The sequence below is a fragment of the Tiliqua scincoides genome, chromosome 6 (genome assembly GCF_035046505.1).
Source record: "Tiliqua scincoides isolate rTilSci1 chromosome 6, rTilSci1.hap2, whole genome shotgun sequence".
In the NCBI taxonomy this organism is placed as follows: Eukaryota; Metazoa; Chordata; class Lepidosauria; order Squamata; family Scincidae; genus Tiliqua; species Tiliqua scincoides.
The window spans coordinates 33645004-33658756 of NC_089826.1; the positions used below are offsets into that span (position 1 = coordinate 33645004).

At 41.4% G+C, this 13753-nt stretch overlaps 1 protein-coding gene across 5 annotated transcripts in view; it reads left to right on the plus strand.

The window, feature by feature from the left end:
- Positions 1–13753, plus strand: part of JADE1 (jade family PHD finger 1) — a 99346-nt gene that overhangs the window by 70896 nt on the left and 14697 nt on the right. For all 5 annotated transcript variants that reach the window (XM_066631596.1, XM_066631597.1, XM_066631595.1 and 2 more), the window contains 5 exons: positions 1277–1434; positions 5123–5310; positions 6593–6804; positions 9162–9329; positions 10489–10605. In XM_066631596.1, coding sequence (XP_066487693.1) covers positions 1277–1434; positions 5123–5310; positions 6593–6804; positions 9162–9329; positions 10489–10605 — 843 coding nt within the window. The remainder of the gene's footprint in view (positions 1–1276; positions 1435–5122; positions 5311–6592; positions 6805–9161; positions 9330–10488; positions 10606–13753) is intronic.

Consider the following 13753-nt stretch of genomic DNA (forward strand, 5'->3'; position numbering starts at 1 on the left):
AATATTGCATTTTGAAACTGCCACTACTTGGTTAAAACTGGCACTTTGCATTGGAAGAATAGTGAGAAACAGTTTGTCCTGATGTAATAAATATTTACTCTCGTCTTATAAGAATGCATTGAAAAACACACCTGCCTTTGCAAAATGTTTATGGAAAAAGCACAATGCAAAAGTAATCATAAACTTTAGTCATGGAGAATTGACTTGGTCATAAGCTACTGCTTTTATGCAAAACTCAATTTTTTTACAAATAGGAGCAGCGGCATCAGGCGGATTGGGCCAGCAATGCAATATAGTTTAAGAAGGGAATGCAATATAGATTGCATTCAATTAGGGAATTCAATTAAATTCTGTTGCAAGGAGTGTAAATTTAACTGGTGTGTTTTCTAGTTATTAATTACCTGCACTACTCCATGCATTGCTAGCTGCCAGTTTTGTTACTCCTTCTAGTTCTTAGCACAGTAGTTGATGTATTTAAAATGCCTTTGGAGAAATTCTCACTATTTTAAAGGTCACCAGATCAGGATTCACAGTGTAACAAAACTGTGACTTTTGCTTTGAGGAAATGTAAGGAGCTGCGTTGCAGTGATCTGATCAAGGTCCATGCAGCCTAGTGTCCCGACTGGCAGCTGTTCTTAAGCAAAAGTTCTTGCCAGCCCTACTGAGCTGCTTCTTTAGATATATTGGGAATTGAACCTGAGATATCAAGCATGTGGAGCATGTACTTTACCGCGTGAACTTGTGAAATATGGAACTTGGCTTACTGTACGGATACATCAGTGTAACCAGGAACTCGCACAGTTTGTTCCTGTTACCTATAAACGCTTAACAGCTCAATCCTATGCATGTCCTGAGTTCAGTGGAACTTGCTCCCGGGTCAGCATGTTTAGGATGACAGCCTAAATGCAAAAACACTGAAAAGGATTGGGCTCTTTTGTTTTGAGAGGAAATACTGAGCCTCTGAAAATTGATGTTGAAATAGAACGGATGATTCTTTGCAGTGCAGAGGAATTGGATTATGTCATGTTAACTCAAGGGCAGTTAATAGAACGACAGGCCTTGAGTCCAAACTAAGTCCCCCCTCCCTTCTCGTTTCAGCATGCTGATGTGGTTAGCAGTCTGGCCTCTTAATAAGCCGTGGTAGTTTAGTGCTTTTACAGTGACCTTGTTCTGCTCTGTGCTCCATGGTTACCCTGGAGCTGTGAATCATAGTGTATAAATATCAAATGTCAGTGTCTCATCCTTTTTCCCCCCCTCTCACTTCCTTTCTTTGCAGGTGTTCAGAACAGACCTGATTACTGCCATGAAGCTGCCCGATTCTTACCAGCTGAACCCCGATGAATACTATGTGTTGGCAGATCCCTGGAGACAGGAATGGGAGAAGGGAGTCCAGGTGCCAGTCAGTCCTGGGACCATCCCAGAACCAGTAGCCAGGTATAGTTTGGTACAGCCATCCGTCATAAGAAAAGGAAAAACCCCTTTTGCCCCACCTTTCAGCTATTTGGTTTGTGTCTGTTCATTTTGGATTTATATTGAAGTGCAGTGTTCTGTCTGATTGCAAATTGTCCATTGGGCCTGAACGAGAATTTCATGGGGGTGTTTCATTACCCTGGATCCTTTTAGGAGATGTTGGAATAAGCTGTTCCTCCTCCCTGCAATTGTTCTTATGCTGCTCTTTTGTGGTTGTTCTGTTCACCATTACATATCAACATATCAGTTACTTTTGAGTAATAATCGCAGCCTGTCATGTGAAGCAGCATGCTGGTTGTTTACTAATAAGCAAATCGCCTGGTAAATAGAGCTCTGGTCTTCTACTGGAAATGGAGCCCTTCCCAGCCAATTGATTTGCCCGGAGAAATTGCTGAGGCTTTATTTCAAGTAGCAGATTGGAGCTTAGCCCATCCCACCTACTTATGAGTAAGTACTTCATATGGAAGGCTGGGAGGCTTACTTATTGCTAGATTGGCTGACAGAGGGGAGAGGTCCTGTCTGCACCATGAAAAAAGAGATCTTCCTAGCCTGCAGATTTGCTGCAGCCTTTCATTAGGATAATGTCCATTATTTCTTAAGATGTCCAATTTAACTATTGGGTAAAACACAGTGAGAAAGTGAGTACAATAACTGAGGAACTTGTTTATGGAGACCTGGGATGTGGCAGAGGCATCCCAGGGGTTTCCCAGAGGCATTTTCTTGGCCACTATAGGAAACAGGATTCTGGACTAGAGGAGCCTTTGCCCTGATCCAAAAGGGCTCCTCTTATGTGCTGAAGCTGTTTTCCTGTCTCAAAATTTGGAAACCAAGTACAAATCAGTACTTCGCTTGGAATGTGGTGTAAACTGCATGAGCAGTTCCATGGACTTATCTCTGCTAAAAAGTCATGTGACTTCATCCATAAACGGTATCATAACTTGAACATTTGTTTCTAGCTCTTAGTTCATAACTTGAACACCATGTTTCTAGCTCTTGTGGTTGCTGTGGCAAGTCTCTAGGCATAGTAAGCTGCAATTTTGGCTTCTGGCAATCAGGAGCGGGAACCTCCAGACCTTTCTGTTTCTGTCACATTCTAGGTCTCTGTTTTTTCTTGGATGGCTACTTATATGCAGCCGACTCCAAAAAGCACCCCACAACAGTGGTTCTCACACATTTAGTACCGGGACCCATTTTTTAGAATGAGAATCTGTCAGGACCCACTGGAAGTGATGTCATGATCAGAAGTGACATCATCAAGCAGGAAAATTTTTAGCAAGCCTAGGCTACAATCCTACCCACACTTACCCAGGAATAAGTCCCATTTACTAGCATTGTTAAAAGAATATACATAGTACCTTGTTAAAAGTAAAGGTCTTTAACATTTCCTCAAATTCAGTCACATACTATGGGAGCATCAAGTCAAATCTATTAAAAATAAAACCTTTAAATGAATGGGAACTCATCTGAAATTTGCTCGTGACCTACCTAGTGGGTCCCGACCCTCAGTTTGAGAAACACTGCCCCACAAAATCTTAAATTTTAACCATGCATCTTTAAACAGTTTTAACCATGAGGATCGGTAAGAAAAACAGTACACTCGGACCTTATGTACTGTACTATTGAAAGTCACCTTGGAAGTCATTTTTTATGATGAAAAGGTGGGATAAATATTTTAAAAATAATCACCTTGATTTTAAGGTATTTGCCACAAGCCCCCAAATTCACAATTGAAGAACCTGATAGGTGAACATGTGAATTCTAAAAAAATAGTAATCACCTTTACTGACCTCATTCAAACAAGGCGTTAGTGCTTTCAAATTCCCTTATCTTATTTAAGTGTAAAAATATTAGGCTAGATGATAAAAACTGCTGATAGCAGCAAAATGTTCGGAAGTATTTTTTATAAACCAGTTTACCAAAACAATATTTTTCAAGTATCCCACACTGCATTTTTAAGGTTAATGATGCCATCACAGACTTGCTTAATAGTTTGAGGCCAACTTCCAAGTTGGATGCCAACATTAAGTTATTTTAAACTGCAAGTCACATGAAAGGATCATGGGACTCTTTGCCATTGTTCCTCATGATATGGGCAAGGATTAGAGGTTAACAGGCATAAAATCAGAACTTTCCACAAAGAAGTCTCATATTTTGCAATGAAAAGCCTATTCTGCAATATTTAAATAAATTGGGCAGATCTGTACTATTGTGCATGCTTTCCACAGTGGTTTCATTTTGGTTGTCTGTGAGAGAACTTAGAGTTTTTATCTTCTGCCCCATCACATGGACATTGCATATGAGATTGTGGATTTATAGGTGTTTCGTATGCATATACATGTTTTTATGTGAATGATGACACATGTTCATTTTAAGTGTCAATACAGGGATTGTACCCTTTACAGGGATTGTACCCTTAAAGTACTGATTTTGTGTGCTTCTGTAATATACGTGTGTACAGATAACTATCATGTGTATGTAGATTGTAAGGTATGTTGAACATGATGTGCGAACAGAAGTGCAGTGAAGGTGTTGAAAGCTATGAGCTGTGTCCCTGTAGTTGTCAGGGGCAAGTAAATATTTGCATCGCTATCAGTTAATCCTTCCTGTTAATGTAGAAATGTGGGCTCAATTGTTAAATTCATGTTTGGGTTGTCATTTTTGGGCAGTGTGGTCTCAGTTTTGGGCAGTGTGCCTGATAGTTGAGAGGTGTGGGCTCTAAAAATATGGTATCTTTATTTGATCTGTCTAAAACTAGAAAGAGAAAACAGAACAATGAATGGCTTGATCCAGAGGAGGAGGTGGGAGGGTTTTGCATGGAGAATCCTTAAAAAATGTTAAAATCCTATTTATTTAGTGGGAGAGCAGGAGCAGGAAGAGATACCAAATCTAGCCTCTGATAGGCAGAATTTTAACATTCTTCTAGAGCTCCACTTGTGCAGCCCTGGTGGTTGACAATGGGGCACTGTTGTATGCGGGACCCATCTGGTCACAAATTTATTGAGACTTTAGAGACAAGACCCTACTTGGTGTTGAGTGCTACATATACGCTTGGGGTGGGAGGGCTGGGAAAAATTTATGCAAATAAGGTCAAATGATAAAGGCGCATATCCTGAAAACAGAGATGATGTGCATGAACTAATATGTTAATGAGATTCAGAAAATATAGACCAGCAAGCCCCATGGATTGTGGAAATGGTACAAAATATTTCTCCCTTAGTATTCCCATGCTAGGTTTTATGTATGGTTTTGTATATGTTTTATATAGGACATATTTGGTATGTGTTGTAATTTTTGGAGGCATTCTTGTATGAACTACAGGGCAAAAGAATGCTTATTAATCTATGAATCTGTTATTATACTGAGAAACCAACTAGGTTAATTTTAAAAAGGGGGGAAAAAACCTCAGCAGGTGACTTTTCAAAGTAAATTGAATGCTTGTTTTTGGTGTGTGCTGTTCGCCAATAATGTTTTTCTTTCTGCAGTTGTGCATCAGTTTCATGCTAGAATATCACTGTTCCCCCCCCCCCCCGCTTTTTGCAATGTAGTAATTTGAAGTCTCTGGCAGTAATTGCATAGTAGGATTGGGGTTTTGCCTCTTCCAGAAGGATTAAAACCTAGTGTAATTAACACTTTCCGTCTTTTGCGATTTCAGGGTTGTGTCTGAGACAAAAGCAGTCATGTTTACAAGACCTCGGAAGTACATCCTTTCCTCAGGTTCTGAACCCCCTGAGCTCGGCTATGTCGACATTCGAACTTTGGCAGAGAGTGTGTGTCGCTATGACCTTAATTATATGGATGTGGCGTGGTTGGAACTGGCCAATGAAGAATTCAAAGAAATGGGTGAGGCAGCATCCAATTACAGTTGGCTTCTGAGTGAGCTGTGAGGGGACTTTGAGTAGTGACAGAGATCAGGCTAGTATGACTGCCATGTCATAATTGTCTGCAGTCCAGGTGGTATATTCTTGACAGATAAGAGGTGGAAAAAATGAACACAAATATAGTGGGTGTAGAGGGAAGAGGAGATTTATGGGTTGTGGAGAACAACTGAAGGGAAAGGACAAGCCAGCAGAAATGGCAAGGCTTTTCTAACTTGGAGGAAGATCATGTGTAGCATCCCAAAGCTCCAGTTCCTAGAATTCATTGGGGAGAAGGAGCTGGGGAGGAGTAGGGAAGGGTAACATGGCATCGAAACCACCCACAGTGTAACTTTTGAGTGTATTAGTATAATGCATGCACACAATTCTATCCTACAGAAGTAAGGACTTTCTACCAGCCAAGTGTGAAAGGGGTTGCAGCCTTAATGGTATTTTAAACTACTCAGAGTTGAATAGGGAGTGCTGAAGTTCTATGACCCTCAAGGTTTCCCTAGAATTGGCAGAAAGCATCTGAACCACTTTTGTGAAGTTCACCCCTTGTCCTGATTACTGACGGTAACACAGTATTGGACTTCAGACAATGCTTCTGGCCAATTTTAGTAATTGTTGCCATTTAGTCTGACGCTGCAATTCATTCTAAAACCAAATAGAAGTTCTAAAAGCATCCGGAATAATTTTTAAAAGGCTTTTATTAAGCAATTAAGAAGCCTTAAGGGGCAGCTGTGAAATGGTTGAGATCAAACAAACTATCTGAAGTGCAGAGTGGTACCATCTCTGGCGAAGCTTTGGAAACTTTGTCTTGTGCTTTTTCCCTATGAGGGAGAGCTGTTTTGCTAAGAGAGATGCAGTAAGGCGATTCTGAAGTCATAGTTGGTAAAACAACCCCAGGAGCAGCTGGCTCTTTAGAAAACAGAATACCTGGACAATGAACCTCTGTTTAAGAAATTTAGCTGCCCCCCTTCTTGAAGGAAGGACAGAATAATGGCTTTAAAGTTTTTTCTCCCCAGTATGTAGTACCACTCTTATAATCTCCAGTGTTAAAAGTGGAGCATGATGTATTGATCTGTGATTTTTTTTGGTGTTTGCCATCAGTGATGAAGGGCTACCCTTCAACCCACAGTTTAGAAGCTGATCAAGTGGGCTTAGGAAAGATACGATTTCTTGCACACTGATATAGGAAGTAATGTTTCTCAGTGCCTATGCCTGGATGATTTTAAAGATAAGTACCATTGGGTTAATTTTCCCAGGGATGCTTGAACTGGATGAATACACAATGGAGAGAATCATGGAAGAATTTGAACAGCGATGCTCCGACAACATGAATCATGCTATTGAGACTGAGGAAGGGCTTGGAATTGAGTATGACGAGGATGTTGTCTGTGACGTTTGCCAGTCTCCAGATGGTGAAGATGGCAACGAGATGGTGTTCTGTGACAAATGCAATATTTGCGTTCACCAGGTACAGCTGCCAGTTGCAACGATGCTCAATATTGAGATTTGCTTGTGTAGACTCGCTATCAGTAAGAGGGTGCAAAGAGAGATTCCATGCACCTCCAGTGTTTTTGAGGATGGTGGGAACCTTAGTTGGAATAGATGCCTTAAAGGCAAAGAGACGAGGATGAAAGAAAGGAAAACAGAAGAGAGGGGATATTTGGGCAAAGTTTTGGTGGGCGGCTATTGGAGGCCTCTGCTATATACAGAAGCTGCTAAGTTTCTAAACTTTTAAAGCTACTCTTGATTCCTTGCATGCCTGACCTTTTGTTTCTTTGTATGTGCAAACATTTGCACTTTCATGTTTGTTGCATTATTTATGCTTTTCCATATTCCTTTTTTAATGCAGTTTGTTTGGGTGCTGCTTTTCCTTGATCCACTCTAGTCATGCATTGCTCATGGCCCTTAGTAGAACTAGTGACCTACCTTAAAAGTTGCAAATCCCCCAAATGCATTCAGGTACACATCTCTCTAAGTGTTGGCTGCCACGCATGGCAGGCTTCAGGGTGTGGGTCTGCCTTACTGGATCATTTAACTTCACTGAGTAGTCAAGCTTCATATAGTACAAATTGTGCTTGTGTTCATCCAAATAGACTGCAAGGCTACCTTGCCCATTTTGTTATTGCTTCATTTTTCAGTGAATTTGTTCATACCTATCCCAGGCCCACTGTAACCGCAGGCCTGCCATTCTGTTTCCTTGCATTTGGCTGCTTCTGTTTTTACAGAGCTTGCCAGCAATTTTTTCTGGTGTTTGTAGCCATCCATAATGCGAGTCCAGTATTTGCATGGAATGTGATGTATGTGATCATAATGTACATGTTTTGAAGTGTGCAAGGCAATGTGGCATGGCAGCAAAACTGCAAAAACATGACAAACATTTTCAGTACAGAAGAAGATATTAGCTTCTGTGGTTTGCTGTTTCCTGTTTGAAGGGGAAGTCCTCCACATGGATCGTTTTTTGAGTTTTTTTTTTTGGCAATTCCTTTAGTCAGTGCTGCCTGATAAGTAAGGAAATGATACAGTGGATAATGACATAAAAATGTGTTTACGTGTCCACCAGCACAGACAGCCTTTGAGTGTTGCACATTCATCTTGCAAAATGTTTCTTCCATCTTTGTTTTATAACTTTACATTTAAAATTTTACTGTGATTGTATTTAACCACGGAAGGTTAAAAAAAGAGTCAGAACATCCACAGTTTTGCTAAAGGTTCCTGCAGGGTCACCATTCATACTACAAGGAGCCATATTAGTGACACAGCTGTGGGCTCCCTTTCTGTAGGGTGATTGTATCTCACCCTCCCTCTCTCTTTTTGCTTCACCTTCTCATCTTTCAGGTGGACTCAGATATAAATATGTCATGTTCTTATTTTAGTTTCAGAATCCTGGCTTAACTCCAGTTGAGATAATTATTAACCCAGACGATAGTCAGGCTTCCCATTGCTGTCTCAGTGTGTTAAGAGAGCCCTTCATACTTCCTGTTCCCAGCTTCCTTCATAGTACAGTGTTAGGCCGCAGTTGTATCTAGTGGAACTAAGTGATTGATGCAGAAGTTGCCATGGTGGCATGCTTGCACTGCTGTCAGCTGCTTCTGCATGGCTCTGGCTTAACTCACAACTTGGCCAGTTCTCACAGTGGTGTAAGCATGGGTGCTTTCTACATGATTCAATGCGTGTCTGTGGGAAGCTGATTCCTGATGATACCACAGCTATGTGAAGTCCTGATTGCTTAGTGAAAACAGGTGCTACTGCAGTCATGTTTGAATTGACCCGCACTTAAAAGTATATTCCAGCATTTTAAAGAAGGGATATGCGCTTACTGGTAGGTAATGTGTATGTTGCCAAAGCATTGCTTGCTAATTTTACTGTAGTCATTCCTGATGTCAAAGAAACAAGCCATTGACTGGTTAGGGAAAGAAAAAAAAGTCCTGTCTGTTCTGAAGTAGAAAGAGCAAGAAGCACTTCAGCTGCGAGTAGTTTTGTGAAATTGCACAGGTATTGTTACTTAGGTTGTAACCAATAAGTGTTCAAGAATAATCAATGGTAAGGTTGGGTCTCCTCTTCCTGATAATGACTGGAATTCAAATGCCTCCTAATCCAGAAATTCCCTGGAGGAATTTGGTCTTTATCATCCTCTGTCTATAATATAACCTATTTCATATACTTGCTGTGTGAGGATAAAGGAGTAGATTATTATAACAGAAGTTTTGTTCACCAAAAGATGTATAGAAATATTAATAATCAGCTCATTAAATGTCCCTTATATGACGCTCTTGTTTTTTTAACCTGTTGTGTTTCATTTTCTTTCTGTGTCCATTGTGACAACAGGCATGCTATGGAATCCTAAAAGTTCCAGAAGGCAGCTGGCTATGCCGAACTTGTGCTCTCGGTGTTCAGCCAAAGTGTTTGTTGTGTCCCAAGAAAGGTGGAGCCATGAAGCCAACTCGTAGTGGGACTAAGTGGGTCCACGTTAGCTGTGCCCTCTGGATCCCAGAGGTAGGTGTACTGGACAACTGATTTTGTCTTGCATATACTCAAAATTTAGAATAGTCTTTATATAAAGTCCTACAATGAGATAGGCTGATGACTGACAGTGAAATTGTCCCTGACCCGGCACACCATGTTTGCCAGTGTCAGGGGCATGCAGCTAAATAAGCACTCTATTGCCCTTGCAATTGGAGATGCCAGGTGAGGAGGGGGTAGCCCAGTTGTCATATTTTCAAGGGTGCTATCCTGCATTGTCATAATGCCTTGGGAATCTACAAGAGTGTTAGTACAGAGGATATGGAAGATCACAGGTTGCATGTAAAGAGAGCAACTTGATGTGCTATAAAGGATTCCCTTGAGGTGCTATTGGATCTGAGGAGGAACAGTAGAACGAGTGCAGGCTAACCCCTTGATCTAAGGTCAGGCTGTGTCTTGCCCACTATTACAAGACATATGGAAATAAGGAGCTTAATGTCAGTGTAGTACTTGCCAGAGGTAGATGGAATACAGATAGCAATTTTGTAAACCAAAAGAAAGTGATTTTTTTTTTTTCAGGAGAAAAAACTGTTGGTGCACAGAATACAGTACAGGCATCCCCTTGTATCTGCAGATCTGGTACCTGCAATTTCACTTAACTACGGATCATTGTAGTGCTTGCAGCGCAGGTACTTCTTGCTTAAGAATCAAAAGTGCAGGCAACAAGGCCGCATGCTAAAGGGAGATTCAGTGAACGTTAACAAGAAGCAGGAACTGTCCTGCTATGGTTCTTTAGTTAAGCAAGAAGCACATGCACTGCAAGCACTACTACAGTAGAACAAAGGTACTATAATGGGGATGCGGAGGGCCCTCAGGGGGCCGCTGTTTATATAGGGGTGGGGCGGAACAGAACCTCTGTGGTTATGGGGGGCAAACTTGTGTTACTTTGCAGTTGGAACCCTAGGAAGATGGAGAAAGGGCACAATGGATTCCTAGTGATGTATGCTTTACTTTGGCATTCAAATATTTATGTTTAAATTTTTAAAAAAAATTGTTTCCTGTCTTTAAAAATAGCTTTAATAGATGTTGATAAACTGCTAGACACTAGGGCAGTTCATTTGGCATCTGTATGTAGAAAGTGAAATGGCCTTGATTGTGAATTTTTCATTTGTATTCATTCAACAATCCTTAGGTGAGCATTGGCAGCCCTGAAAAGATGGAGCCTATCACAAAAGTCTCTCATATCCCCAGCAGTAGATGGGCTCTGGTGTGCAGTCTTTGCAATGAGAAGGTTGGGGCCTCCATACAGGTAATTAGGTGTTGGGAATATGTCTTTGCTTCAGAAATCTTAATTCACTCCAACATTTCTCTCTGGACAATGCAGTGAGGCTTCATTGATGACCTGGTTTAACTTTTATGAACTACACTATTAGAGTACATTTACTGTACCTTTACCTTGGAATTTAATTTTGAAGGCTGTTTTGTGTTTGAAGATACCAGAGCCTTGCACTATTCTTGCGTTTTTGCTCAAAATGAGGATTGCTTTAAAGTGAAAGCCCACGTACACCACCCTGTTCATTGTCATCCTCCTTCAGATGTTTCCTTGGATCTATAGTTGTCTCTAAAATGTGTTTTGCTTTGGGGCTTCTGAAAGAAATTTGCAGGGCATGTAACATGCTGCCTTTTTGTGCCATGCCTTTTCTCCTGGGTTCTTTGGTCACATATAAAACTCTGCCATGATGATGATGCTCTTTCCAGGTATGTACGTGGTTCGTGGTTCGGTGGTACGTGGTTCGGTTTTTCACATATGCTCACGTTTAACCCTTGCGAGCTGGGCAGTGAAGTGCCCCTCAAACTGGTAGTTCTTATGTTTAGCAGTGGAGAGCAAATGTCTGTACTCATTCCAGCATAGCATCTTTTTCCAATAGTAGTTTACTGGTGTCTTTTAGATGTGAGCCCTCTGGGACAAGGAACTATTTTTTCTTTCGTTTTTTCATATAAATTGCTTTTGTGAACTTTTGTTGAAAAGCATTATATTATTGTTTTTCTTTTTGTTTTTCTTTTTTATTGATCTTTTTTGTTTTTCTTTTTTATTGATCGCATCCAAAGTCTGCACAGGGCAGATCTTGAATTGGCAACCAGCAGACCTGAAGTGTGACCACCACAAGCCAATTAGAGTGCACTCCAGTCATATTGGAGGCATTAATTCTTTTAAAAAGTCCTTTGTTATTAGCTTGTCCAGTGATAGCTAAGGAAATGGGGAGAGGCACTTGTGCCACTCTGCCAAAGTATCTACAAAGTGAAAAACACATGATGGTTGGTTCAGCCAAGCCCTGTGCTGTGTGCTTGAACCAAGCTTGACTTTTGCCGTTTTCTCAGAAGATATCTTGGGCACAGGTTAAGTAACCTGATTAGATAAACAGTTGTCCTCTTGGAGCTCAGCAGCAGTACAGGAGACATTAGCTCAAATCCTAATGAAAGTAAGCCTTGAGGAGCTGTATGATTGTCGAACTTGTTGAGTGCAAGATTGTGGAGTGAGTGCCAAGTTTCTCTGGGTGTGAGGCAGGCCCATGGAAAAGTGTTGAAGGTGACTGACCAAGACTATAGTTCTTCTTTGGCAGGAAATTAGTAGGAGCAGGTGGATTTAAAGATAAAAGTCATTGTGTGTGGGAATTGAGGAAGATGAACTGTTTTGCTCCGGCAACTTCAGACTATGTAAAAGTTTGTTTGGAGGAGTTATTTTAAATCGTTTTCTGAACAAACATTTGTGTCTTCATGTTATCTTCATCTTGCATTAGAGTTCAAAGATGGGAAAACTTTGTTTTTCATGTATCCCATCACATTGTACTAAAAAGTTTACCGTATATACTTGTGTGTAAGTCAAGGGCAAGTTTTAAGCCAAAAATAATGGAATTTGCTATGATCTGCGGATAAGTCAAGGGTAAAACTTAGAGGTGTATGAAAGCCTTTTAATTAGGTAATTTTGTCTGAATTTACCTAATGCTAGATCCGGAAAATTGACTTACCAGTAATTGTTCTGAAGCAGCACAAGTACAGAGCTATTCTCCAAACAGGAAGCAAGGTGAAGGGGCTTATGTGAGTTGTCGGCTTTGTAGTACTTGCAGAGCAGTAGCCCTCACGAGGATTACAACTCCAACAAAAATGGGTTAAATAGCTCAGTTTTTTCTCTTTTTCTCCTGCGCATCCCAATCCTACCCCTCCTCACAGCTCACTAAGCAGCTGTTCTTAGAAGCCAAGAAGGACTTACTGGAGTAGTTCCCAAACTCCATGGGATTTTGGGAACTAGGATTAGTTGGAACGGGGAGGGAAAGGATCGTGCCACTCCTGGGGCTGGTTGGAAGGGGTTGTACTTACCAGTCCTTACACTGGCCTTGGGGGAAGGGTGTGGGAAGTTCCATGGAGCCCATAGGGTTCCCCAAGCCTTAGATCAGTAAAAAAAGTGATTGGAAACCACTTCTAGTTTTCAATTGTGAAACCAGAAGTGTTTTCCTATCCCTTTTTTTACTGATCCAGAGGCTTGCGTAGCCCTGTGGAGGGCTCAGCGGGGCTCCCTGCACCCCCTCCCGGAGGCCGGCATGGGGATTGGTAAATACAGCCACCCCCCAATCAGCCCCAGCAGCGGCGTGATCCTGGGGATCGTGTTACTGCCTTCCCCTGCCCTTTAAGGGGCTAGAGGCAGGGCTTCTCTAGCTGAGGCATTGCCATGCCCAGCTTGAGAACCTCAACCTTACTACATTGACCCATGTATAAGTTGACCCAGGTTTCCAGGGTTGATTTTAAGGCATAAATTTTTTGATTCGTACACGAATATTACTTCTAGGTACCAAAGGCATTGTGAGGCCAGAAAGATTGGGTCCGTGCAGTGGCGTTTCTGGACTGTCGGTGATCTCGTTGCTGGACTTCTGGGAAAGCCAAGCTCTACGCTTGGTCTTGAGCTGTGCCGCTGTGCAGCTTGGAAGGTACACTAGAGTAGAGAGGCATGAAGACTAGATGGCTGTCCACCACTCTCCTTTCATTCATGCTTTCCTGCTGCTCTCCTTAAATTCAAGGGATAGGAACAGTGGTGGCTGCAAAGATGGGTGTTGCTGCCAGATAAAGGGCATTTGTTGTGCTGACTCGGGTTCAGGAGGTCTTGGACCAGCTCTGTGTGGGTAATTGTGGTATAGTGTGTGTCAGAATATAGGTTTGTGAGAATTTCTAAAACCCTGTTTTCTAATTAGCCCTCCTAGGCAAACGATGCCTTTTATTTCCTCACTCTGATAGATTTATAGTTGAAAAGAAATTAGATTAGAAGGCAGTCATGTTAGCTCACTGTTCAGTTAGCAGTTCTTTCATAAGTTATGCATACAATATTTATTTAATGTGGGAGAATCACTTTGCAGTGCTTGGATTTTAGAGTGTTTATAAATATTGCATGCGTACCCTTGAAAATATTG